This window comes from Rattus norvegicus, chromosome 10, assembly GCF_036323735.1.
Source record: "Rattus norvegicus strain BN/NHsdMcwi chromosome 10, GRCr8, whole genome shotgun sequence".
In the NCBI taxonomy this organism is placed as follows: Eukaryota; Metazoa; Chordata; class Mammalia; order Rodentia; family Muridae; genus Rattus; species Rattus norvegicus.
In genome coordinates this window covers 85800283-85827917 of record NC_086028.1, presented here as the reverse complement: position 1 = coordinate 85827917, position 27635 = coordinate 85800283, and the positions used below count along the sequence as shown (strand labels likewise).

Below are 27635 nucleotides of genomic sequence, written 5' to 3'. Positions count from 1 at the left end.
CATAAACAGAGGCGGCCGTGGTAGAGGTCCCGGCGTGAGGCTCCGCCCCTCAATAGGATAGTCAGGCTGGGCAGCCAGTGAGATAACCTCAGAGGGTGGGAGTCTCCCTAGGGGGCGGAGCTTCAAGGGGGCGAGAGGTGTGGCTTGGCTGTCAGGTCCCTTTGCCTTTTGTTCGGTTACTGAGTTGCTGCCTTGGCCAGAGTCCGGAGCAGCCGCCGCCCGAGCGCCCCGAGCTCAGTTCGCTGCCTGCGCCGGCTGTCTCCCGGCCAGACCCGACCCCGACCCGGCTCGGCCCGGCTCCACGCTCAGGTACACCGGATAGGGGTACGTATCACTGAGGGTAGAGTAGGGCAAGCGGCCGAGAGGTTGGTTCCAGCGGTTTCAGGGCAGGTGAGGGCGGGTGCCAGGGAGTGCATCCTACACCAGCGACAGGGGGCGCACTGGGGTCCGGGGCACGGGACCCCTGGGACAAGCGATCTGGGTTGGAGCGCCCCTCCAGGCTCGGTGAACCGCAGGTCTGAGAAGGGCGGGGAGGAACTAGGGCAGGTGCCTCGGAGTTCGCGCCTCCCCCAGGGCCCGCGGAGCTTGCCCGACGCGGCGTCGCTGACTCTCCCCTGGAGCTGACCGGGCAGACTTTGACCCGCTCCGCCTGGTCCCAGATCCCACGGTGACAGGAATTTACCGCTCGGGAAACTTGCTGCCTAGTCTCTTTGGGGCCACCCTCACCCCACCCCACGCGTCATCCTCGCTTTCCCTCCCTCCCTACTCCCCCAGGCCTGGGTGGGGCCCTATTGTCTGCGCCCAGCTTACCCAACTGTGGGGGCCGAGTGCACATTTTCCCAGAGACGCGATTCCCACCTGCTGAGCAGAGCAGGTGAGCGCTTGGAGGACCGAGGCCCTGCCCTGTAGCTCCGAGCTGGACCTGTGGCGCCTCCCTCCGCTCTAGTGTACGCCGGTCTATGGCTTCTCTTACGGAGGTGGATGGGGTGACGGGGGAACTGGTGAAGGGTCTGGGCTCAGTGCCCTACCGATGTCTGTCTGACCTGGTGGCATGGCCTGGAGTCTGGGCCGGTAGAGAAAATTAAGAAACACTCGCCCAGATTTTAGTAGCTTGTGGTTTCCAGAGTGTTGGTAGGGAAACAGCGATATCTTTTGATTTCTGCAACCCATTATTGTTGAGAAATCACTCCAAACAAACTTTCCAGGAGAAAGTAACCGTGGGGGCCTTTTCTAGGATTTTCCCCGTCTCCTTGTTGAGAGCTGATTCAAGGCTTGGTGGTACTTCTTAGAGGAAAGCCTCTTCCCTGGTCAGCTCCAAGCTGAACACAGCCTGTGCGCTTTGACCCGGTTCTCCCTGCCCCCACCTCCATCCTGTTTGCTAGGCCCCTAAGGCCCGAGGTAGGGACCAATGGGGGTGGGTGGGGGCGTTGCTGAAAAGGGAAGTGTCTTCTTCCTTCCCTTTTCGCATCCTCACGGGACCACCACACCCCCTTATATGAGGCCTGCTAAGTGCCTCTCCTCCCAAGCTCTGCCCCTTCCCCAGGAATGGGGTTGGGGCAGGGCTGGGCCAAACTAGGAAGATTGGGAAGAGTGATTAATCTTTCCCCAACTCCCCCGTTCCATCCCCCAGCTTATTTAGCTGGCTGACCATTGAGGCAGGGTAGCATAGGGCAGGAATGTTGCTTGCTGTTCACTGGGTTTGAATTATGAAGGTGCGTCCTTTCTAGAGGACTTGCCAGAAGTCCCTCCTCCACCCACTCTTTAACTGAGTGTTTGGCGGGGAAAGTGGGACAGGAGGAAGTCTTTGCTATGGAAGGCTTCTGCCATGCCAGGCACCCTCAGGGTGAACAGTGTGAGCCCTCCCCTTGGTTCCCTGTGCTGAGAGCTCCTCTCCAGCTGGAATTGTCAACTTCTACTCGGCTTGCTGCACTCTTCTGTACAAATCTGAAGATTGGCCTTTTCATAGGCATTTGGAGTCCAGTCTTCTTGGGGGGACAGAGCAGGAATGACAACGCTAGCGGGGGGGGGGGGCAGAGGGAAGATGGGGTGGGGGTCGTGAGCACTGTTTGCTCTGATTCTCCTGGAAGCTGAGGTGGTGCTTGGTTGTGAATAGAAGAGTGGGGGTGGGAGACATATCCCCCGTAATCTCGCCTTAGGTCCTGTGGTTGGTAAAATATGTGTGACCACCTCTAGGAAGAACTGGGGGCATTAGTTTTAGGCTCATGTCCTCTCCGTGTCAAGGAGGAGGAGGGGTAGGCATTGTCATTAGGTGAACTAAATGAATAGTTTAGCAAATCTGGTTCGTGGCTCTGGTGAAAAGACAGTACTGAGGAAGAAGTAGGGCTATGAGCTGCCCGGCCCAAGCTGGCTTCTGACGGACAGGAGGGAGGGGAAGCAAAGGTAGGATCCGATTAGTCATTTCTCACCAGATCAAGTCTGGGCTTGGGTGACAGAAGCCTCCCCCGCACCCGAGCTCCACCCCATTCCCTCTGGAGCCGCCGTCTGGCCTGCTAAGGTTGAGCTTGGAGAATGCAGCCTGTGGGAACGGAAGGTCAGGCGGGGCCTGCTTGACTGTTTTCCTTCCTGGGGGCCCACAGGTCATTGCCTATGAGAGGGAGGCCTGTCGTCCTGCAGAGCTGCTTTAGGACAAGGTGACACATTTGGCTGGTCCACAGAAGGACAGTGATCTAGGGAGACAGTCTAAGGGGTCAGCTCTGAGAACAGGGACTTGGACTGAGATAGTTTGAATCCCTGAGCAGTGTCTCCTTACCTGTGCAGCCTGCGTCAAAGCACCTTCCTGGCTCAGCGACCTCAGGAATTAATAAACCTAGCTACCCAGAAAGTACTTGACTGATGGTAACTCAAAGCCAGAAGACTGTCTGGTACCAAGCGCCACTAACCATGCTCACAGAGGCAGGCGCACTTTTTTTTTTTTTTAAAGATTTATTTATTTATTTTATGTATATGAACACACTGTAGCTGTCTTCAGACATACCAGAAGAGGGTATCAGATCTCATTACAGATGGTTGTGAGCCACCATGTGGTTGCTGGGAATTGAACTCAGGACCTCTGGAAGAGCAGGCAATGCTCTTAACCACTGAGCCATCTCTCCAGCCCGAGGCAGGCGCACTTTAATGTCTTCTTCAGAAACTCAGGGAAGGATAGCAACTTGCCCAGTGTTGCTAGACTCAAGAGAGGGCTAAGCTCAGACCTCATTCTGCTGTTAGGCTCTACTACAACTCTGGAAGGATTTCTTTTTTCTTTCCCCTTTTTCTTTTGGCTGCTAAGGACCAAATCCAGGGCCTTGTGGATTTGCACGTAGGCAAGCACTTTCCCATGGGATCCATCATCGGCCCTGGATGGAAGTTGTATCCCCCCACTGTCCTTTAATTTTTTTTTTTTCGGAGCTGGGGACCGAACCCAGGGCCTTGCGCTTGCTAGGCAAGTGCTCTACCACTGAGCTAAATCCCCAACCCGCCCCCCCCCCCCCCCGTCCTTTCTTGACAGTCTCTTGTAGCCTAGGCTAGCCTCTGAGGTTGACCTTGAACTACTTCCTTTCTTTTTGATGACAGGGTCTCAAAGTGCAGCCCTGACTGGCCTAGAACTTGCTGTATAGACTGGAGAGGGGAGGGTTTCAAACTGCTCCCCGGGATAACAGGTGCGTGCCACCATGCCCAGGCAAACTTTATAAAACATTCATCATCATCATCATCTTTATGTATGTATGTATGTATGTATGTATGTATGTATGTATGTATGTATGTTGTGTGTGCCTGTGTGTCTGAGCATGCACAAGACCTCTGTGGAGATCAGAGAACAACCTTCAGGAGTTTTTTTTTTCCTTCCACCCTTTAGCCCAATCAGCCATCTGTCAACTCTTCAGACTTTGAACTTGCCATCCTCCTGCCTCTACCTCTCAAGTGCTGGAATCACAGGCATGCGGCACTGTAGCTGGCTTATACCGTGCTGGGGGGTCGGACCCAGGGCTTCCTATAAGCTAGGCGACCGCTCTACCAAGGAAGCTACCTCTTATCCCTAAATGGAAGTTTTTTTACTGCCCCTTTTGGAGGGCCTCAGCTCCAAGGATAGAAGGGAATTTAGGAGAGCCCTGCTAGACGTGTGGGGGTGGTGAAGGCGGGACAGGTTTGTCAGGTGGGAGTGACTCATCCCCTGGCTGCCAGTACTCTGAAGCCTCACCGGCTGCCCGCTCGCCTTGGTCGCTGTGGTAGGTGGTAAGGCAGCTCCTCCAGACCAAGAGCTGAGAGGGTCTAAGTTAGGGGAGACCAGAGGGAAGGACAGCATGGTTCAGAGCTTTCTAGGCTGGACCCCGGATAGGAGGTGGGAGCTACCTGCTTCACTAACTAGTGTCTGGGGCTTTGCCAAGTTTAAGTGGGCATGGGCGGGGGCTGAGGCAGGGGAGACACATGAGTCAGATTTAGGCTCGGGTTGAGAGTCCTGCTGGAGCATGCCAGTTAGCACAGCCAGGCTGCCTGGAGAGGAGTTTTCTACTGCCCTGTCCTGTCTGGAGACCCTAGCATCTAGGCAATGAAAACCTCTACAGGAGGGCCTTTCTGTGGGAGTAGGGTGAGGGGTTGTGGGGGGGGAGGTTGGTGCCTGTCAGCCAGAGCCCTAGTCCTCAAGGGAGGATTTGGTGGTGCAAGGTCTTCTTAGGTATGACTGGTTTGGACCCCTCTGCCAACCCAGCACCTGGCTCCAGAATGGGCCTGGGAGTGGGAACCTGGGGCTAGGCTGAGCCTGCGCACTGGTACATCCTGAAGACTGAGGCTCTTACTACCGGATCTTAAGATTCCGGACGGAACCACAGCATGATTACTGATCTTAGCGAAGAGAGCCCTCAGCCAGGAGCCTTGACTTAAGCACAGATGGAGAATGGAGTCATTCTGGCAGAGCACACCGCACAGGGAGATGGATGGACTTGTGGCTTTCTAGCACCCTGAGGCCACAGGGACAAGGTGGGTGGGTGGGGCACACAGATGTCCTTATGAAAAGAAGAGGCTAGAACAGAAAAAAGGACTTCGTATCCAGAAGACAGTGTCAGGTCCTCAGCAGGCAGAGTTAGTTATAGAGGACCCTGAGCTGCTATGTGGGTTCTGGGAACTGGTCTGGGTCCTTTCCAAGAGCCTAAGCACTCTTAACTGCTGAGACCTTTCTCCAGCCCCAGATGGGAGGTCTTCCCTTCAAAGGGAGAAGCAGGTGGAGGTTCACAGTAGAGTCTCCTCTGGAGAGGGCCACCCTTGCTCAGGAGTTACTCCCTGTAGGGGAAGAGTCAGTCTGAGACCTACTGAGTCCTTGGAGGAAACTTCTTTGGGGGACTTTAGGAAGAAGGACCACAGGGCCTAATAGAAAACTAGCATCTGGCAGCTGGCTGACCCAGCAACTCTGAAAGAAAAAGGTAGTGAGATGGACCAGGATGGGTCACTGGGATTTGTGTCTCTGCAGATGACAGACACCTTGAGGCCTTTGTCTTGGGACGTGGTTGACTGTCCCATTTTCTAGCAACTTCCTGGCTAGGTTTGGAGAGAGAGAGAGAGAGAGAGAGAGAGAGAGAGAGAGAGAGAGAGAGAGAGAGAGAGGAGAGAGAGAGAGTTCTTTGACTATCTGCTTGTGCTAGCCTCCTGGCCTCTTAACTTTTGGATGGCCGCATTAGAGAGGGTGCTCAACTTTCTCTGCGGTTTCCCAGTGTGGAGAGAGATCTTATGTCTAGCGATGTCGAGAAGAGGCCAGGCGGTCAACAAACTGCCTCACTGTGGGCTGCCGCTCTGCCTCCTTTCACTGGGAAATCCATATCCGCTCTCTTTTTGTTCATTTGTTTTTTGTTTTTGCTTGTTTGTTTTTAATTTTTTTTCTTTTTTTTTCGGAGCTGGGGACCGAACCCAGGGCCTTGCGCTTGCTACTGCCACTGAGCTAAATCCCTAACCCCGCTTGTTTGTTTTTAAAGACAAAATCTCTATGTATCCCTTTCTGGCCAGAAACTCACGGAGATCCACTGGCCTCTGTCTTGTCGGTATCAAAGGCGTGCTCCACCATGCTCAGTTGGCCATCTATTTTTTTTTTTTTTCTTCTTCTCACGACAGGGTTTTCTATGTAGCCCTGGCTGTCCTGGAATTCACTCTGTAGACCAGGCTGGCCTTGAACTCTTGCCTGTACTTCTGGAGTGCTAGGCTCAAAGGTGCGCACCCTCACCAGCCGGCTGGTCATCTTTTTTCTTTCTTTTTTTTTTTTTTAAATTGAAGAATGTACATGAGTTTGTGAGAATAAAAAACTGTCCTTAATCTGAACTGTGTGAGGCAGCCACCTTGAACCACCTTCTCCTTCCTACCTTCCTCTGCTCTTGACCTTGCACCTCCACATGAGCTCTGTATACGGTGGTGAGCTCCTTTCATTCCTGCACAATACAGGGATTAGAACCCGGGGAGGGCTTCCGGGCAGGACATACAAGCACTTTATTCATAAGCTGCTCGTCCGTGAAGCCCTCCCATGCCCTCACTATGGCAAGTTTTTATTTTCCAAACGTGTATTTATTTCCGATGTGTGCCGCATACAGGTTGAAGTCCGGGGGCAACTTGGAAGAGTCAGTTCTCTCCTTCTGCCATGTTCTCTCCTCAGGCTAGGCTGCAGACACCTTTACCTGCTGGACTTTCTTAGCAGCCCCCACCAAGGCGTTTGCAGGAAGCTTTCTTGCAAAGCTTTTGCTCGCTGCAGCCTATGCTGTCCGGAAACTAAGGGTTCAGGTCCCTCCTGTCCAGCCTTACCCCTGCAACATCATACCCTAACTGGCTGGCATCCAACTGCCGTTAATGGGGCTGCCTAAGCCCCAGTGGTGCTGGCTAGTGGCTTGTAACAGCTGGAGTGATTTTCCACTCCCAGGAGCCCTGGTTTGGGCTCATCTGCCGGCTTGGGATGCTGCCCTCATCAGGGATGCAGCTGCAGCTGGAGCCCTCCGTTAGGGGAGCCCTGAGGTTCCCTAGGTCAGGCCACTTGGCCAGGCCACTTCCCTCTGCTGCACATCCCCTTCATTTTCCCACCCGGTTCTGTTTGCTTTGGGAAGCGGCCCAGAAGAGAACAAACAGCGGCTGGGTCATGGCCTGAGCCTCTCCCACTCCAGACCTCTTCTCAGCCATGGTCTGGCCTGGGCTGCCCTCCAGGCTGGAAGTGAGAATGTTCCTTTGAAACTTCCCTTGTCTTCTCCGGTCCTCAGCACGGGCCATGCACGAGTAGCTCCTGCTGTCTCTCTTACCAGCATGGCCATTCTGATGACGGAGACCATGCTGGCTGCCCAGGAGCTTCTTCTCACCATGGTAGAATGTAGAATGGGGCACTGGGGGACAGTGAGGGGTTCCCTCCTGGAATCCGCAGTCTCTAGAAGTTTCTATGTCTGACTGTGCGAACCATGACAACCTGTGTTTTTTTTTTTTTTTTCTGTCCTTGGGACAGCTGGCAGTATCTCAGCTGGATCCAGAGGCACTGAGAAGGGAAGCTCAGGGCTGGTGTCCTCTCTAAGCCCTCACCCTGAAGTGCTGACTGTTCCGTTGGGACTGGCTACTGCTTCAGGTTGAAGGAGAGGCAGGGAGGGTGGCAGCTATGTTCAGATCACATACAGTCTGAGGAAAAGGGCTCACATGAGTAAATGGTTTGTCTTGCCAAGAGACCCACAGCCTCTTGCAAAGATGCTTGCCAACCGCTCCTCTCCTGCTTTGATGTAAGCCTGTGGATCTGGGTGTGCATAGGGTACCAACCTCTAGCCCCAAGGACCTCTAGGGTAGCTCAGCCTGTACCTGAGCACATTTCTAGGTTTTTTGTTGTCACTTACCAGCCCAGCCTAGCTGTGTTTGTTGCTTAACTGTCCCTGCAGGTGCTGGCTAGGCCGGAGGCTGCTGTCACTCTTGGTGGGGTTATTTTTAAAGTCAGGACTGGGCGTCATTCTGCAGGACAGCTTGGATGGAGGGTGTGTGGTGCCAGCACCCCAGCTGGCTGCACAGAACGGGCGAGAAGGGCAGGGCTCTTGCCCCCAGTCTGGAGCCAGTGGGGGAAGGGCCCTTAGCCTACCCTTCAAGGGCCTGTGTCTTCTGTCTTCCTGCCCTCTCCTACTCCACCCTGTGATCTCTAAGCTAGCTTCTTCCTCCCTGCTACCAACAATGGAGCAGAGGCCCACTGCTAAACAAAGGTCCCCCTTTCAACTCGGAAACCCGCCCTGTCTCTGTCTCTACCCATCTCTGGCCCAGTGCCTGGGCAGGGCCCCACCACTGTCTCACTCACTTCCACTCTGGTTCTATCCAGGGGCATTGCAGAAGGTCTGACCTGTGGATCCAGGGTGAAGAATGCTGAGACCGAACTGGGTGCGGCCTCTCCACCCCGAGAATGGCCAAACCTGTACTTTTGCTTGTTGTGGAAGAAATTTCCCAGGCTCTCTTGAGGAGTTGGTAGGGAGAAAGGTGGGGTTGATGTAGTATCCTGTCTGATGGCTGACTACCAGCCTTCCTGTTGCAAGGGTAGCTGTGTTTGTGAAGAGTTCTGGTGTGTCCCCTCTGAGCTGTCTTCTTCTTTACCTTGCTCACTCTTAGCCTTCGTTGACACAGGAACCCTAGAGTCTTGTCAGAATCTGGTGTGCAGTCAGTGTGCCTCTTCTGAGATCATGGGGCCAGCCTTTCTCAGGTTAAAAAAACACCCGAAGGGGCTGGAGAGACATTTCAGCGGTCAAGAGCGCCAGCAGCTCTACCAAAGGACCCGGGTTCAGTTCCCAGCAGTCACATGGCAGCTCACAACCGCCTGTCACTCCGTGTTTCACAGGATCTGACACCCTCACACAGACATGCAGGCAGGCAAAAACACCAAGGCACATGAAAAATAAATCATTCAAAGCAAAACAAAAGCGCCTCCCCTTGGTCAGAGGGCGCAGCTTCTCCAAGACTCTAGTCTGCAAGTAAGTCAGAGCCAGCGCTCAGCAGAGTGCCACCACTTCTGCACCATGGAGCCTCAGTTTCCCCACCTACAAATTGGGAGTCAGCAAAGGCCTACCAGCAGGGTTGGAATTCGCTGGCTATTAGAGAACTGGACGCTTGCCCTCTGATATCCCTTGACCTCTGCCTGTCCCTGGGCAGTTTTCCAGCCCTTTGCTTCCCTTGGCTCCAGGCCTGACCAGCTGGACCTGAGGACCAGCCTATGAGTGAACCCCTTTCCTGAGGCTACTCTTGACTGCAGTGTTTCCTTCTGAGCTGAGGCTGGTTCTTGGTTTGAGATGAACCTTCTCCCATCTCTGTGGGTCCTAGATGGCTGGATGTATGGCTATCAGTGGAAGGCAGCTTTGTGCTTGTACTGGGGAGTGCATTCCTCCCGGGCCCTTCTTCCTCATCTTCGCCTCCGTTGGGCACTGATAGAGGGTCAGTGCCGGTGGGTTTCACCTTCTCAAGAGCTCAGGGTTCTCTTTCTTTTTCTATCTCCCAAAGATGACTTCCTCCAAAGCTCCCCAAGTTCTCTCTTTGGGAGCTGCCCTTGTGGCAGAGGACAGGATGGGGAAGGGGAAGGCAGGATTTTCATGAGCCGCCTCCAAGCTCCTGATTTCCTACTGCTCGCTGCTTGAGCTGGGTGGAGGGGAGCATGAGCAGGCGGGGGTGTTCTAAAATAGCTATCCAGGCAAGTGTCTGGGAGCAGCTGTGCACATCTGGTGGCACCGAGCCTGCTGTCGGTGGCCTGGGCCTGCTGCTGTTTATCAGCCCCAAACGAAACTCTGAGTCACCCGGGATGGGGGAATGGTGGAAGGTGGCAGCTGGGGGCTGGTGCTGCTCTTGCTTCCCGTCTGTTTTAGGCCTGCTCATGGCAGGGGAGGGGCTGTGCGTCCCAGGAATGGCTGGGAGAACATTCATCAAGATCTCCTTTTTATTCCCCCTTCGAAACAGTGCCTCCTTTTGTAGTTGGCCTCCCACTGGTGAACCTCCTATCCCAGTCTCCTCTGTACCGGCATGACAGGCGTGTTCTACCATGCCCCTCTGTCGTCATGCAGTGAAGGTGGGGTCGGGGCTGTCACTGGGAAGAGGCCCCTGATTCTCTTTGCTCCTGGGGTGGCGCCTCTCAGTACACCAGCTGCCCCACCCTAATTTTTGCAGGCTTCCCCATCACGGTGGAACAACCTGTTTGAGAGAGCCTGGGCGCCACCCCATTTTACGAGCGGACTAGCCTGGGCTCTGTTCATTCTCTGAACATTCTGCCTTGGAGTGTAGAGGCAGAAGGCTTCAGCATCAAGCTCGCTTATGCCTGGTCCCTTCTCTGATCCCATTTCTAGCCAGTTTCCACATCTGTAAATTGAGGGGCAAAGCTTTGAAACCCACATGCGTGCAAGGCTGATGGCATTTGTGAGGGGTCTGGAGGCATGTGTGAAGGGTGCGAGCACATAGTAGGTCCTCAGGCATTCCCTTGTCTTTCTCCGTGACTGCCTGTATGTAGGTAGTGGTAGTTTCTGAGCCCATGACAGTGGGGCCAAACAGACCAAACAAGCCCACATCAGGTAGGTGCAGATGCCCGTGAGCCTTAAAGTGACCCCAAGTCCTCAGAACAGGGTGAGAGACCTCAAGAGCAGTGACCCCCCCTCCCCAAGAGGCCTGCTCCACTCCGCTCTTCTAGCCCGGGTTCTAGAAAGTGGATGGTGAACGAACACCCTAGGGGTGATGCAGTTAGGACAGCAACAACCTGGTCCCCAATAGTAGACCCCCTACTAAGTGCTGTCACCATAGAGAGTCCTTCCCAAGCACCATCCTCACAGCAGTTCATCGAGTGTGGTGGAACCTGACTTTGAAGCCGTTGGCACCCAACGAGAGGTGGATTGGTGAGGGAGTCGTTTGCCAAGATTTGAACTGGTCCGTAGAGCTCAGAATGCTGGGAGCTGGAAGAGACGAAGCCCTGGTTACGCTTCCTCCCTTAGCCCTTCTGGAATAGGAGATTCAGGAACTCTGAGGAAGCCCTGGGCGGCCCAGAGGAACCTGTCAGACAGCTTCCCTGCCCCACCCAGTTTCTCATCCAATGGCTGATAGTTTGTTATAGCCTCTGCACCCTTTCCCAGGGAGCTCTAGTGGAGCGAGAGCAGGTCTGCAGAGCCCAGCAGCTGTCTGAAACCCTTAGCTCCTTTTCCACTGGCAATGTTGGGGTTGGGGCAGGCTGGCGAGCCCTGGGCTGGGCTGGAGGGATCTGACTGTTTCCTGTCTTCACACCAGAGCTGGAGCTTGCAAAAACCCAGAGCTTATTCCTAATGGTCCCCCTGCAGCCCTACTATGCCCCAAGCCATCTTCTGGTCAGGCAGGCCCATTTTGGGTTGGGTTCCCTTTTACTTCACCCCTGTACCTTGCTGTCTGTAACCCTCTGAGGCCCTTGAGGCTATGATAGGGCTTCAGGAGAAGGGACGATATCAGGGATGGGGGCTACAGCTGAGTTGGAACTGGAGGTAATGGTGTCTCTCTAGGCAGCTGACATTGTGCTCCTGTTTTTGTCTCCAACAGCCACGATGGAGGTGATGAACCTTATTGAACAGCCCATCAAGGTGACGGAGTGGCAGCAGACGTACACCTATGACTCGGGCATCCACTCCGGTGTCAATACCTGTGTGCCCTCTGTCAGCAGCAAGGGCCTCCTCGATGAGGATGACACCTGCGGCAGACAGTACACACTCAAGAAAACTACCACCTACACACAAGGGGTGCCACAGAGCCAAGGTCTGGACTCCCTTTAGATTTTTCAATCTGGGTTCTCTGCATAGCCCCGGCTGTCCTGGAACACCTCTGTAGATCAGGCTGGTTTTGAACTCACAGAGATCTGCCTGCCTCTGCCTCCCCTGTGCTGGAATTAAAGGCGTGCACCACCATGCCCGGCCGGCTTCACAGTTCCCACTCTTGAGGACTCGGGAAGTCTGAAGGGACCGCGTGACTACCCAAAGAGAGATAGAGAAGTCGCCCCAGTGAATTCCGAATGTGTTGGACGTCACAGGGTGCCATTGGAGCCCAGAGTTCTTGGCTTCTGGGGTCTTAGAAATGTAATAAGGAGATTTTATTGATAGCCCTTGGGGTGGGGGTTGGAGAGACCTGGAGATTACTGGAAAGACATATTCTTTTCACTCCAGAAACTTCATGTCTGATGAGAAAGACAGGGAACAACTTGCCCCACCCCCCAGTCTGGTGGAAGAGTCACAGTGTTCAAGCTTAGACTGGGCTAGCACTGTACTGAGGACAGGCATGGGGGAGCTGATTCAGTTGTGGGGTCCCATCACAAAGGCAAATACTCTACCAGTCCAAGTGTCCCATTCCCTTCTGGGACAAAGGTGCACATGGCTTTAGGACTGTCATTTGCAGATGCCCCCAGGGCCCTAAATGTCCCAGAAGATGGGATTTGAGGCCTGGACAGTTGCAGGATGAGTTGTGACTGGTTAGGGCTCTATGAACTGAGCCTCTGTGTCCCAGGTCTCCTTCTTGGCTGTGCTGGGAGGAACCTCTCTGTGTCCAGTTAGGCCAGGTGATTTCCTAGGAGCTAAAGGAAAGCGTATATAGGTAGGAGAGCCCTGTGGGCAGCCTCTCTTTCCCCATAGAGAATGGCCTTGTTCCTGCCTCTCTACTTACTAGGGCACTGGGTCATTTGCTAAGCAGGGCTATATGGGACTTTTTCTTGAGTTGCTACTTTGTGGAAAGTGAGTTGTATCATTAGACTGATGAAGTTTAACTTGTTTAATCTCTTGACTGACTACACTGGTGGAGGAAGAGTGAGGCTCTGGGCTCCTGAGTCCGCTGCTTTTATGACCTCGCTCTCCAGTGTCCTGCAAAGTGGAGACAGTGTTGTACTTGCCTTGTGAGCTCATTGTTGACAGATTAAATAAGCAGGAGGAAGGTGTTTAACACAGTGTCTGGCACAAGTACTCCACCATTAGCCATTCCTCTTCGTCATTTATGTGTGTGGGTCTACGTGAACATATGCACAAATGTGTGTGAGGGAGACCCCTGGAGGCCAGAAAGAGTCCTTTGGGACTGTGTAGCCAAGGGTGCCCTTCAACTTCCTTTTGCTGCCACTTCTGAAGTAGTGTAATTGTGTGAGAGTGCCACCGTGCCTGTTTTTTTTTTTTTAAGATTTATTTATTGATTATATATGAGTACACTGTCGCTGTCTTCAGACACACCAGAAGAGAGCATCAGATCCCATTACAGATGGTTGTGAGCCACCATGTGGTTGCTGGGATTTGAACTCAGGACCTCTGGAAGAGCAGTCGGTGCTCTTAACCACTGAGCCACCGCTCCAGCCCTCCGTGCCTGTTTTTATCCACTGCTGGAAGCAGAACCTTGTCAGGCCAGCATTCTACCAGCTAAGCTACACATCCAACCAAAGCTGTTAGTAATTTATTTCTAAGCTGGCCATCGTAGCAAAAGTATATGATGTCCCAGCTATTTGGTAGGCCCGAGGCAGGAGGATTACAAGTACAAGATCTACCTGAGTACGAAGTAAGTTCAAAGCCAACTTGGGTAACTTAAAATATTTTTAGTTTTTTTTTTCTTTTTTTTTTTTTCGGAGCTGGGGACCGAACCCAGGGCCTTGCGCTTGCTAGGCAAGCGCTCTACCACTGGGCTAAATCCCCAACCCCATATTTTTAGTTTTTTAAGCGAATGAATGCGTGCCTGCATGTCTGTGAAGTGTGTGTACCAAATGGGTGCAGTGCTTATGGTGGCCAGAAGAGGGCGCCCGAACCTGGAACTGGAGTTAGATAGGGCTGTGAGCCGCCATGTAGGCGCTAGGAATAGACCCTGTGTCCTCTCCGAGAGTAAGTAGCACGTGCTCTTAATGGCGGAACCGTTTCTCTGGCCCCTAATTTTTTTTTTAAAGGCTGGGAATACAGCTCAGTGGTTAGAGTGCTTGCTGAGCAAGTGTGTGTCCCGACCTTTACTTCCTAGTACTGCACTGCAATAAAAACGTTGCCGCGGTCATTTTTGTAATAATAGGGTGTCAGTCTTTTAAAAGCAAGTCTTAATTAGTTGTCGTAGAGTTGCCTGCGCTGGGTGGGTCATGATATAAATAGGATGATATAGGCAAGGGTGATGATGTATCCCAGGGGCCCCGGTTAGTCTCAGAATCATGAGTGATACCCTGTCCTTTGGTGGAACACGAGGTAGCTCGGAGCCATGTCTGCAAGGCTGACCTTGCTCTTCGGGGTTCCCGTAAAAAAATCTCCTGTGGCTCAGTCCTTGTGCCATTTGGCTTTCAGGCGACCTGGAGTACCAGATGTCCACCACGGCCAGAGCCAAGCGGGTGCGGGAGGCCATGTGCCCAGGTGTCTCAGGCGAGGACAGTTCTCTCCTCCTGGCCACCCAGGTGGAGGGGCAGACGACCAACCTGCAGCGACTGGCCGAACCATCCCAGCTACTCAAGTCGGCCATTGTACATCTCATCAACTACCAGGACGACGCAGAGCTGGCCACCCGGGCTCTGCCTGAGCTCACCAAGCTGCTCAACGATGAGGACCCGGTCTGTGAAGGGCCTGGAGGTTGGGTGGGATAGAGCTGGCTGTCCCCAGAGGGATGGGCTGTCTAAGCTCTGTGGAGGAAATCTTTGACTTCCTTCCCTCTGTGGAGGAGCCTGGGGCTCTCTGCTCAAGGTCTCACGCACTTCCTCCAGGTAGTGGTCACCAAGGCGGCTATGATCGTGAACCAGCTGTCCAAGAAGGAGGCATCCCGCCGTGCCCTGATGGGCTCGCCCCAGCTGGTGGCGGCTGTGGTGCGGACCATGCAGAACACCAGTGACCTGGATACTGCCCGCTGTACCACCAGCATCCTGCACAACCTCTCCCACCACCGAGAGGGGCTGCTTGCTATCTTCAAGTCTGGAGGCATCCCCGCCCTGGTCCGAATGCTCAGGTACTCAACGCCTCTGCAGCATGGGAACTGGGGGGGGGGGGGTCCCGGGCTTCCACACGTATACAAGGAGCACCACACCCATCCTGGGTCTCAGCCGCTCACAGCCTACCCCAGGGACAGTAGTGTAAACGGCAGGCCGGCTGGTAGGATAGAATGTAAGTTATAGCAAAGGAGGGTTGAGAGTGCCTGGAGGCAGAGCAGCAGAGGCTGGGGGGGGGGGGGGGCTTTGTGCTCAGAGTAGGTAAGGGGTAGGCTATCCTAGCAGGAGAGAACAGTATGGCTAACCCCCACCCAACTGTGCTCCCCCCCACCTTTCCTGGCTCTTGTCCTGATGTGAGTGAGAGTTCTTTGAGGGCGGAAGCTGATTTCACTCCCCTCTGACCCTCTCCCAGGGCTTCTCCTGTATGACCTTAGACACAGTAGTAACTCAGCTGTCCAGGGACCTAGTAGGCAATTAGCGCCTTGCGGGACCTCAGAGGAGGGAGTAGAGAGAAGATGTGCCGAGGAGGGAGTAGAGAGAAGATGTGCCGAGGCCTTTAAGGCTGAGGGGGTTGGGGATTTAGCTCAGTGGTAGAGCGTTTGCCTAGGAAGCGCAAGGCCCTGGGTTCAGTCCCCAGCTCCTGAAAAAAAAGAACCAAAAAAAAAAAAAAAAAAAGAAAAAAGAGTGGGTCTGACTGGGTATGGTGGTGTTCTCCTTTACCCTCAGCCCTCAAGAGGTAGAGACACGCAGATCTCTACCAGGCGAACCTGATCTATACAGAGAGTTCTAGGCTAGCCAGGGCTGCACAGTGAGAACCTGTCTTTTTTTTAAAAAAAAAAAAAAAAGGAAAGTAGGAAAAGGGAGGAGTTGGGTGGGTGGGTGGGAGTGACTCAGTATTTATTTATTTACCTCTCAAGCGTGAGGACCCAAGTTTAATCTCCAGCACCCCATGTAAACATACTGGATGTGGTAAAGTGTTTTCCCAGCACTGGGGAAGCAGAAACCAGAAGCATCCGTGGAGCTTGCTGACTGACCAGTTTAGCCCAATTGGTGAGCTCCAGGCCAGTAAGAGACACTGTGTCTAAGGAGGGGGATTGTGCTCCCAAGGAGCACATCTGAGTTTGTTTTCTGGCGTCCCTACAGGTTCATTTGTGTTGACACACAAACACACACCCACAGAACACACATGCACACGCATAATCAAAATTACAAAAGGGTTTGTGCTTGAGGGAGAATGAGATTCTGGGAAGGGCATATTTGCATAGGGTTCTTGATTGGGGGTGAGCTTTCTGGATGTGGTGGGGACTCCTTCCAGACCCTCATTTCAGGCCTGGGCTCTGACAACTGACTCACACGGGTTCTGCCTGTTCTTCAGTTCCCCCGTAGAGTCTGTCCTGTTCTACGCCATCACCACACTGCACAACCTGCTGCTCTACCAGGAGGGCGCCAAGATGGCGGTGCGTCTGGCAGACGGACTGCAGAAGATGGTGCCCCTACTTAACAAGAACAACCCCAAATTCCTGGCCATCACCACCGACTGCCTGCAGCTCCTGGCCTATGGCAACCAGGAGAGCAAGGTGGGTCCCTCCACCAAAGCCTACAACACCGTTGTGGCTTCAGGCCACTTCCCGGAAGGCATATGGATGTACAGACACAGAAGAATGGGTCTCTTGGGCCTGCTTCTGAATTCTTCAGAACTAATATTTTAAGGATGGGAAGAAATTAAGGATCCGGATATAACTCAGTGATGGAAGCTACTTAGCATCCTGAGTGACCTTGGATTCAGTCCTTAGAATTGAAAAGCGGGGGCAGGGTGGAGAGACGGGAGAGACGGCTTGGAGGCCAGCAGAGGGCGATCGATGCCCTGGAACTGAAATTACAGATTGTTATAGGTCACCATGTGGGTGCTGGGAATCGAACCTGCAGTCTCTGGAAAAGCCACCAGTGCTCCTCACTGCAGAGAGAGCCATCTCTCCGGCCCTCTCTGTGTTTGTTAGTCAGGGTCTCTCTCGCTTAACCCTGGCTGACCTGGAATCCTATCTCAGTCTTCCAAACTACTGGGTGCAGAACACTAGACCTGGCAGGGCTAACAAGGTCTTTTGACTTTCATTATGTTTTTTTTTTGTTTTTTTTTGTTTTTTTTTTTTTAAGTTCTTCTAGACTTACTCAGTGGGTTAGCTCCCTTAAAGGATTACGGTTCATTACACCACCACCACCACCACTGGTAATGGCTGTAACTGGCTTTCCTTTGCCACATGCTTTGCCAGCATTTGATGTTACCGTTTTTTTCCCCCCCGCCGAGATGTTGGCTCGAGAGTCACGAAAGCCATTTACAGTTTAGCGGGAGCTTTATAATGACAGCTGCACCGCCCCCACACAATGCCTTCTGTCTTACACTCAGCCTTTTTCCCCTCCCCGCCCTGACAGCTGATCATCCTGGCCAATGGGGGACCCCAGGGTCTTGTGCAGATCATGAGGAACTACAGCTACGAGAAGCTTCTGTGGACCACCAGCCGGGTGCTCAAGGTGCTCTCCGTGTGCCCCAGCAACAAGCCTGCCATCGTGGAGGCTGGTGAGTGTGAGAACCGCAAGGCGGCTTGTCTGGGAACCCAAGAGTAGACTCTTGCTACTTTTCCGGAGGACCTAAGTTTGGTTCCCAGTATCCACATCCGGTGACTCAAACTCCCTCGAATTGGGAGGGCCTTGATGCCCTCTTCTGGGTACTGCACATCAGCTCCACACCCCTACACCATCCCCACACACAAATAATAATGATCTTTAAGAATAAATACAAAGGCTGGAGAGATGGCTCAGTGGTTAGAGCACAGACTGCTCTTCCAGACGTCCTGAGTTCAAGTCCCAGCAACCACATGGTGGCTCACCACCATCTATAATGGGATCCGATGCCCTCTTCTGGTGTGTCTGAAGATACCTACAGTGTACTTATATATAATAAATAAATAAATCTATAAAAAGAATAAATACAAAAAAGTGACCTCTGGAATCAGGATGATCAGGGTAGGGTCGTGTGTGTCCCCCCCGCCCCCAGTCAATCTGGCTCCCTTGAGGCTGACAAGACTCCTGTCCCCTCCCCAGGTGGGATGCAGGCTCTAGGCAAGCACTTGACAAGCAACAGCCCCCGCCTGGTGCAGAACTGCCTGTGGACTCTGCGCAATCTCTCGGATGTGGCCACCAAGCAGGTGAGAGAGGAGTCTGGGCCTGGGCCAGTCTCTTAAACCGTGCCAGCCTTCTACCTTGGCATATGACCTGTGGGACCTGCGAGTCCTCCCCCTTTGTGGCTAAGGTTGAAAAGGCCCAGATGACATCACACCTTTAGTAGGGGGCTTTCTTCCTGTTTAGGGTTTGGGAAGGGAAAAGGAAGGGGACTGACATCTTTACGTTGGGCTTCAGGTGAGGGGACAATTTGGGCCTAGACCCTGGAGTAAGAAGCTGTACTCCAAGGGCTGGAGAGGTTGCTCAGTGGTTACAGAGCATCTGATGTCCTCTTCTAGCCTCTGAGGGCATCGGGCATACACATGGTGACGGACACACAGGCAGGCAAATATATATATATATGCTAGCCACAGCGCACTGCAGCTTCAGGGCATGTCTGTGGCACCACCTTCCAAGCAGACCTCTGTTCCAGTGCTTAGCCATCACCACACCACCAAGCAAGCATCCTCCATGGACAGACACTCCCAGTCATCTAGAAGGGGAGTAAGGGGCCTATTGGTTGTGGAAGAAACCGAGGCTTGGAGTTGAGAGCCCATGTTCAGAACCAGTAAATGACAGAGCTGGCGTTCTGACCCGTGACGTGTATCTCCAAGGCCCAGAGCCTTTCTGACCCACTGCTAGCCCTACACAGTAATCCTTGGGAGAAGAGAGGTTTTTGAATTAGGGATTTTTTTTTTGTGGTGGTGTGTGTGTGGTGGGGTGTAGATTTAGCTTGGGGACTCCAGGTGTGACAGAGAAGGCCCAGCAAGGTAAGAAGCATATAGAGGGGATTGGCTGACCCTGAACCCTATGACCCATTGCTAACTTCCTCCTGACCAGAGGCCTCCTGCGGCTTGGACTTAGAGGCAGGCCTCCAGCTTTGGGTCTGTGGAGGAGCTTTTCTCAGTCCCCTGGCTCTAGTGCTCCAGGAGCTGCAAAGGGCTTCCCTCAAGGCATGGGAGGCCATGAGGTCAAGGTGCCTGGCTCTAGACAAACAAGACCAAGCCCTTCAGCCTGTTCATTCATTCCCCTTGGACCTACTGGAGAGGCTGTGTAGAGACGGCGTGTCCCTGGCGTGTCCCTTACCCTTCGTGCTCTTCCCTTCCGTCCCAGGAGGGCCTGGAGAACGTGCTGAAGATCCTGGTCAATCAGCTGAGCGTGGATGATGTCAACGTCCTCACCTGTGCCACGGGCACCCTCTCCAACCTGACCTGCAACAACAGCAAAAACAAGACGCTGGTGACGCAGAACAGTGGCGTGGAGGCGCTCATCCACGCCATCCTCAGAGCCGGAGACAAGGACGACATCACAGAGCCCGCCGTTTGCGCCCTGCGCCACCTTACCAGCCGCCACCCCGAGGCTGAGATGGCCCAGAACTCTGTGCGCCTCAACTATGGAATCCCGGCCATTGTGAAACTGCTCAACCAGCCGAACCAGTGGCCACTGGTCAAGGTACCCAGTTAAGGCCACAGCCACTGTGGGGGGTACGTGAGGGGTGTGTCCCCTGTTCAGGGGGCAGGAGGATGCTTTTCCCTCCGTTTGTTTTATTTTTTATTTATTTATTTATTTATTTTATTTATTTATTTATTTATTTTTGGTTCTTTTTTTCGGAGCTGGGGACCGAACCCAGGGCCTTGCGCTTCCTAGGCAAGCGCTCTACCACTGAGCTAAATCCCCAGCCCCTTTATTATCTATTTTTAAGGTCTTATTAGAGTTATTTGCTTATTTATTTATTTTGTTGTTGGGGGACAGGGTCTCACTCTATACTCTGATTGTCCTATAGACCAGGCTGGCCTCGAACTCACAGAGATCCTCCTGCCTTTGCCTCCCAAGTGCTGGGATTAAAGATGTTTGTCACCCTTCCTGACTCTGGATATTTTTTAAAACAGGGTTCCCTGAGATGTAGCCCAGGCTGGCCTTAGACTTGCAATCCCCCTGCCTCAGGCTCCTGACTGCTGAGAATATTATAGACATGTCCTACCTCAGCAATCTAGATTTTTTTTTTTTTTAAAATATAGTCTCAGGTATTCCAGGCTAACTCCACATTGTGGCTGAGGATCACCTTGATCCCCCTGCCTCAGCCTCTCTCAAGTGCTGGGGTTATAGCTGTGTGCCACACAGCTGGGGAATCAGGACTTACCTCACACTGCAGTAGCTGCCGGAGTGGAGTTGGGATTCAGAAGGGATGACAGGAGGAACAAAATACCTAAGGATAGGGAGCTGGGATCCCCCAGATGTTCAAGGACCATCTCCCCCCAACCCCCAATCAATCATGGCCTTCTTTCTCACCAGGCAACTATCGGCCTGATCCGGAACCTGGCTCTGTGCCCCGCCAATCATGCCCCGCTGCAGGAGGCCGCGGTCATTCCCCGCCTCGTTCAGCTGCTGGTCAAGGCCCACCAGGATGCCCAGCGACATGTAGCTGCGGGCACCCAGCAGCCCTACACGGTAAGAGAGCTTAGTGGTGTCAGGGATGGACTCCTTGGGGTGTGTCCTCAGGGTTTATGTGTCTAGAAGAAGAGGCGAGTTGACACTAATGTCAACTCTAGGGCCTGATGAATGGTGTCAGGGTGTGCTTTGTCCAGGGGCCACCTGTCCCCCTCCTCTTGTTTCATGGCTCTTCTCATGCAGGATGGTGTGAGGATGGAGGAGATCGTGGAGGGCTGCACCGGAGCCCTGCACATCCTCGCCCGAGATCCCATGAACCGCATGGAGATCTTCCGGCTCAACACCATTCCCCTGTTTGTCCAGGTGAGTCCGGTACCAATGGGCAGGAGATCTGTCCCCAGTCACTCCTGGAGGGAGGGGGGAGGTTAGGATGTGTGGGTCAGGCTTAGTCTAGGTCTGTGTAGAAGGGTGGTGGATTAAGTGGCTTTCCAAACTTAGAAGCGAGGGAGATCACAAGAGCCTTCTACAGATGCAGTCACGCAGACATTAAGAGCATCTGCATGTTCAAGACAACAGGAAAGGGACAAACACGAAACATAGGAGGGAGTGCCTCCGCACACCGGAGCTCATTAACTCTGGGTCCTAGCCATGCTGTGTGCACAGAGTCAACAAGTGGTTCCCAGGTGGCTCATAAGCAGACAGGGCTCAGCCCAGGGATTTACAGAAATGAAATTCAGCTCCCAGTGAGAGGCCATTTTCCACTGTCAAATTGGCCAACTTGAGGGTTGGATAAACTGAGCATCTTGTGCCCTACTTGGGGTGGGGGAAGGGCAGCCTGGGAGCTATCCTTTGACCTGGAATTCAAAGCCTGACTCTCTCTGGGGGAAAATCATTTAGCATAACGTAAATGGACAGAGATGTGTGCTGAGAGATAACAATTGCAGGCACAGCTGTTAAAAACAAGCTCTTTGTCTAATGGTGAGGAAATGGTGTTGGAGGAAACAACTGGGCGTGGCGGTACGAGCTTCTCATTCCTGCACTGAGGAGCAGAGGCTGGAGGATTAGCCATGGAGGGTCAGCTCAAGGCTAGCCTGGGTTATCTTTGACTTAAAAAAAGGAGTGGCAGTGTGTGATGTTGCACGGGGGAGGCTGAGACTGGAGGGCTGAGAGACAGTTCTGGGGTAGCCTGGGCTAGTAGCAAGACCTTATCTTTTAAATCAAGCGAAACAGAAGAATGCTTTAGTATGTCATACAGCCATATGCAGTGAGGTCTCACCAAAGGGATACGTTTGTTATACTTTGTGGTCCTGGGGATTGAACCCAGGGCCAAGCTCAGGGACAAGTACTCTACCCATGAGCTACATCCCCAGCCCAAGACTTTTTTTCTCCTTTGAAAAAAAAATTTTTTTAAAAATTTATTTTGTGGGCTGGAGAGATGGCTCAGCGGTTAAGAGCACCCGACTGCTCTTCCAGAGGTCATGAGTTCGATTCCCAGCAACCACATGGTGGCTCACAACCATCTGTAAAGAGATCCAATGCCCTCTTCTGGTGTATCTGAAGACAGCTACAGTGTACTTATATATAATAAATAAATGAAATAAATCTTTAAAAAAAATTATTTTGTGAGTACATTTTATGAAGACCACAGCTGTCCTCAGACACACCAGAAGAGGGCATCGGATCCCGTTACAGATGGTTGTGAGCCACCATGTGGCTGGTGGGAATTGAACTCAGGACCTCTGGAAGAGCAGTCAGTCCTGTTAACCGCTGAGCCATCTCTCCGGCCCCCCAAAATATTTTTTATTAGTGTTCAGACTGAATCCCATCCTACCTTCAGTGGAATGGGTTGTTTCTTGGTTAGCATTATATCCCTCTTATTCATATGAACTTGTAGGTTTGTAGGACAGGCTTTGAAGTAATACACAGAAAAACGCCTTATCCTACCAGGGTAGGCAAAAAACTGAAAGAGCAATTAAAATTATTAGTGGGGCTGGGAGATGGCTGCCAGTGAGGTAGTCGCTGTGCCTCATGAGAAACTGAGATCAGACCCGAGCACTCAGGGGCAGGTTTTTAACCCGAGCATTGGGAGGAGTGAACCTAGCCAGACCAGGAGCTGCAGCGTCAGAGACAGACCCTGTCTGAAAAGTTGAGAAGCCACTGAAGGGAACGCATGACTTCAACCTCTGATCTTCATACACAAGTACATGTACCCAAGTGCACATGTGCCCCCAAAATACAATCACCATAGAATCACACATATAGAAACACAAAAAAAAATCTGTAGTGAGACTGGGCGTGCACACCTTTAACCTGGGAGGCAGAGGCAGACGCATCTCTGTGAGTTCGAGGCTAGCCTGGTCTACCAAGGGACTCCAGGACAGCCAGGGCTCTTATACAGAAAAATCCTGTCTGGAAAAACAAAAATATATACATATATATGTACGTGTGTGTGTGTGTGCATGCGTGTGTGTGCGCTTATGTATAGTATATATAATATATTAATGTTATACTACATATACTCTGTATAGTATATTTATATATACTATATAATATAATAATTATATATAATAAAATGTATAGTATATAATAATAATATAATAATAGGGCTGTGATAAAATACACTGCTCACATGCTGACATGTTGGCAGAGGCTGTGTCTGCCCAGGTATGGTGGTCTGGTAGCTCAGGAAGCAGTGGCTGGTCTGGGTTTTTTGCCCTTCCTTTATGCTTTCTTTGGCTCTCTCTTTTCTAAGATAGCCAGACAGGGCGGGACTGGGCAGTGCTGCTGGCATGCAGCCTCGTTTACCTCACTCCTCACCCCCACCTGTGTCCTCTCTCCTAGCTCCTGTATTCCTCTGTGGAGAACATCCAGCGTGTGGCTGCCGGAGTGCTGTGCGAGCTGGCCCAGGACAAGGAGGCTGCTGATGCCATAGACGCGGAGGGCGCCTCTGCCCCTCTCATGGAACTGCTCCACTCCCGCAATGAGGGGACCGGTGAGGGACCGGGCCTGTGGGAAAGCCCCAGAGGGAGGAGCCTGAGCTCTGTTCTCCCAGCCACAGGCCTTGACAGCAGCCTCTGACTTGGTCTTAACTTCCCTCTGCTCAGCGACCTACGCTGCTGCTGTCCTGTTCCGCATCTCCGAGGACAAGAACCCAGATTACCGTAAGCGAGTGTCTGTGGAACTCACCAACTCGCTCTTCAAGCATGACCCAGCTGCCTGGGAGGCTGTGAGTATCAGACTAGATTTGAACATCTGATTGTCCAAGCTACATACTGCACGGGGCCAGCTCACTGATGTCCGAGGAGGCATAGCTGACCTCAGAGAGGTAGCCTGCAACTCAGGATTCACTTCAAGACTGATTTTGAATTCTTTTTTTTTTTTTTTTAATTTATTTTATGGGGGTTGGGGATTTAGCTCAGTGGTAGAACAAGACCCTGGGTTCGGTCTCCAGCTCCGAAAAAAAAAGAAAAAAAATTATTTTATGTATATGAGTATACTATAGCTTCAGACACACCAGAAGAGGGCTTCGGATCCCATTACAGATGGTTGTGAGCCACCATGTGGTTGCTGGGGATTGAACTCAGAACCTCTGGAAGAGCAGTCAGTGCTCTTAACCTCTTAGCCATCTCTCCCGCCCGATTTTGAACTCTTAATCCTTCTGTCTTCACCTTTCAAGTGCTGTGACTAAAAGCCATTAAGGTATGGGTTACCATGCCTAACTTAGATTTTTATTTTATTTTGCAATGGGGTCCTTTAGAGAGAGTCATGAGCCACCATGTGGTTGCTGGGAATTAAACCCAGGACCTCTGGAAGAGTAGCCATTACTCTCAACCTCTGAGCCATCTCTCCAGCCCAGCAGTGGGGTCCTTTATGACATAGGGATAGCAGATCGAAGCATACCTAATATTTTATTTTGTGTGTGCTTTTGTTTGCTTGCTTGGGTATTTTTTAGTACTGGGGGTCAGATCGGGGCCTTGTGTATACCCTGCAGGCACTCTACCCCTGAGCTGTATCTGTAGTCCGGGATGGTGTTTTGAGAGAGTCTTACTATATAATGTAGCCCAGGCTGACCTTGAATGTATGATGATTCTCTTGCCTTGACCACCAAATGATGGAATTAATAGGAATTGGGGTCTCACTCTAGCCCTAGCTTAGCCTGGACTCCGCATCATCCTCCTGCCTCAGCCTCCTAAGTGCTGGGGTTGCAGGCATGATCCACCCACTGTTCCCAGCTACATATTTCTTTTGCTCACACGAATATAAAGGGTTTGAGTGTGTGTGTGTGTGTGTGTGTGTGTGTGTGTGTGTGTGTGTGTGTAATGGAACCCAGGACCTTGCCCATGCTAGACAGGTACTCTGCCACTGGCCTATGCCCACATCCACGGTTGTCTTGCTCTAATTTGCACACTGCTACTGTATAGCCAGTCGCACCCTGTATCGACCTCTCTTCCCTCCATTCCCTCTCCACAGTTGCTCTGGCCTGTCTGTGCCCAAATCACTGGTGTCTAGACCTCTGCCCAGGGCAGTGCCTGGCAACATAGTGCTTTCCTTTCTTCCTCTGGGTGTGTGTGTGGTGTGGTGTTGGAGGAGGTCTCCTGGCCCCTTGTTTGGAGCACCTCTCTGTTCCTTGGTGGAAAAGCAGCCCAGAGGATACTTTCCCACGTTTCCCTATGTCTTTTCGTCCTTCCTCAGGCCCAGAGCATGATCCCGATCAACGAACCCTATGCAGATGGTGAGTGTGTGCAGCCCTACCCCAGAGCCTGGGGCTGTGTGGGTGAGAGTGGAAACTCAGGGTAGCCAGTGTGTTCCGGTCTAGATCCCCACTGTGGGGGGTGCGCGGAGGGAGTTAGGTAAGCCTTGGGCTACCGATGTGGCCTGCAGACCTCTGGATAAGCCTTCCTTTTTCATCCTCAGACATGGATGCAACCTACCGCCCCATGTACTCCAGCGATGTGCCTCTGGACCCCCTGGATATGCACATGGACATGGATGGCGACTACCCCATGGACACCTACAGCGACGGCCTGAGACCTCCCTACCCCGCTGCAGACCACATGCTGGCCTAGCTGGCTCCACCTCACTCAGTAAGGCCCCTTTCTGTCTTGCCGGCCTTGCCCTCTGCCTGTAGCTGTGGTTACAGTGGCACTTCCTTTTTTCTCTGGCCTGGTGGGGACCTCTCGGTCCTGGGCTATAAACCCTGGCTCATTTGGGGGCGGGGAAGGAGTGTGGCAGTCCTGTGCTTTTTGGTCTGTTACCTTTTGGCCTGCTTTTCCTCTGATGATGGTGAATATGACTATTGACTAGGTCTTACTCCGTGTTTCAGGCTGGCCTGAAATCCATTGTGTAGCCCAGGCTGGCCTCAAGTCTGCAGCTTTTCCCCAGCCTTAGCGACACCACCATGCCCAGTGTCACCTTTTTTTTTTTCTTTTATTACACTGGGAACTGAATTTATTGTGCCTTATGACTGCTAGGCAGGGGCTCTACCATTGAGCCGCATCTCCAGCCCTGGTTTTGCCTTTTATTATATTGAGATAGTCTTGCTAAACCGTCCAGGCTAGCCTTTAATACTTGGGAGCCCAGACATGCCTTGAATTTAGGATCTTCCCGCATTGGTCCCTTAAGTAGGTGGATTATAGGGCTGCACAGCGTGGGGTGGGGAGGTCCCTCCTTTACATTAGTCCCTTGCTTGGTGAGTCTGTGCACCTCCAGCTACTTCTAAGCAAATAAGGAAAAAGGCCAGTTTTTTTCTGGGGTCATAGGCAGAGGTCACAATAGCACCCTGAACTTCCAGGGGATACAGGCCAGTCAAGCCCCTGACCTCTGTGTCCACATGCCCCACAGGAGCTGTTTCTCACCTGGAAAGCTCTCCAGAGCAGACTGTGGGACGAGACAGTACCTAAGCCCCGGGAGCCAGCCTGGACTTCCTGCTGCACACGCGCTCCAGAGAGTTCCTCCGTAGGGATTTTGGGATGGTGTCTGCTCCCGCTTTTCTGTCCTGGGCTGGGGATCCAGGCTCAGTACTTTCTCCCCCTCCCCACTATGGCTATGACCACTAAAGCTTTAGACTCGGCCTGTGTCCCTGTACAGCAGCCCTCTCTGCTGACTCCAGCTGCCTGGACCCCCCAGGGCTTCCTTTGTTTTTCCGGGGCCAGTTTTCTCAATGAACTAAAGCATCCAACTGCCCTGACCTCCTGGGATATCCAAGACACAGGTTCAAGGCCCAAACCCTTCACATCCAAAGCTTCTTTTGAAAAGTTCAGGGACCTTCTTGGGGGTAGCGGGAGAGAGTGGAGACTTTTTAAGTGCCCCTGCTAGGACCTGCCCTTCTCTTCAGGATGCTAAGTCTGCCTTGCCCCTCCCAAGGGTGAAGCTCCCTCTCACACTGCTCCACACTGGCCCATCTGACCTGCAGAAGTGCTCTAGCTCACCCCTCTGGTGTGTGGTGAGGGGCTTTCTTCTCCCACTCCTTTTTGACTCCCACCACCTCCTGCACATGGGTTTGGGGAGGACTGAAATGGAAGTCCCCTCAGAGAGTCTTATTATCAACACTTTATGTTTTGGTTATTGGTTTTTCTTTCCTTTTTGTTTTTGTATAGACCAAAGCAAAGAAAATAAAATAACACAGAGATCCAATGGAGGCTGTTAAAAGCATTTTGGTGTAGGGGAAGTAAGGGGTGCAATGGGGGTGACTGATCTCTTCTGCTGCCCCTCATTGGGTGAACCTTGCATGTCCTCAGGGTTGGATGAGGCAAATGAAGGGAAGGGAAGAGCAGGAGTCCATTGGGTAATTTAATCCCATGCTCACATAGAACTTTAGGGGTCTAAGACACAGGATAGGTGACCAAAAGCTTCTGCTTTAGGTTAGGGACATCAGGTTGTCTTGTTCCAAAGGCAAACTCCTTGCTGGCTTCAGTCTCTGCTGCCCTGTTGTAACATGGGTGTGACAGAAGTCTCCTATACCCATCTCTCCGTGGCCTATTGCTCACTAATACAGGCTTCCTATTGGGCAGAACTGGGCCCACCCCAGCTCCTGTCCACCCTTGCTGCTCACAAACCGCTAACATTAATGCTGGCCAGCACCCTCTGCACACTTTCATGCCTCCTGGTCTTTGCTCAGGCTGTCCCCTCTACCAGGAAAGCCTTTTCGTGCTGGCCTATGCCT

General features: G+C 52.5%; 1 protein-coding gene and 1 long non-coding RNA gene across 7 annotated transcripts; one reads left to right on the top strand and one right to left on the bottom strand.

The window, feature by feature from the left end:
• Positions 1-36: 36 nt before the first annotated feature.
• Jup (junction plakoglobin) lies at positions 37-27106 on the top strand. 6 transcript variants are annotated; one of them, XM_006247430.5, is made up of 15 exons: positions 37-309; positions 11506-11718; positions 14244-14503; positions 14654-14892; positions 16248-16449; positions 17300-17444; positions 17969-18072; positions 19199-19537; positions 20378-20533; positions 20717-20836; positions 23315-23465; positions 23578-23699; positions 25166-25205; positions 25388-25557; positions 26315-27106. In XM_006247430.5, the coding sequence occupies exons 2-14, from the start codon at positions 11511-11513 to the stop codon at positions 25537-25539; spliced, it is 2238 nt and encodes a 745-aa protein (XP_006247492.1). In that variant the 5' UTR covers positions 37-309; positions 11506-11510; the 3' UTR covers positions 25540-25557; positions 26315-27106.
• LOC120095292 (uncharacterized) lies at positions 11962-19300 on the bottom strand. The gene is made up of 2 exons (XR_005490764.2): positions 19172-19300; positions 11962-12526 (listed from the first exon to the last, which is right to left on the bottom strand). It is a non-coding gene; the product is annotated as an uncharacterized LOC120095292 (long non-coding RNA).
• Positions 27107-27635: the final 529 nt, after the last annotated feature.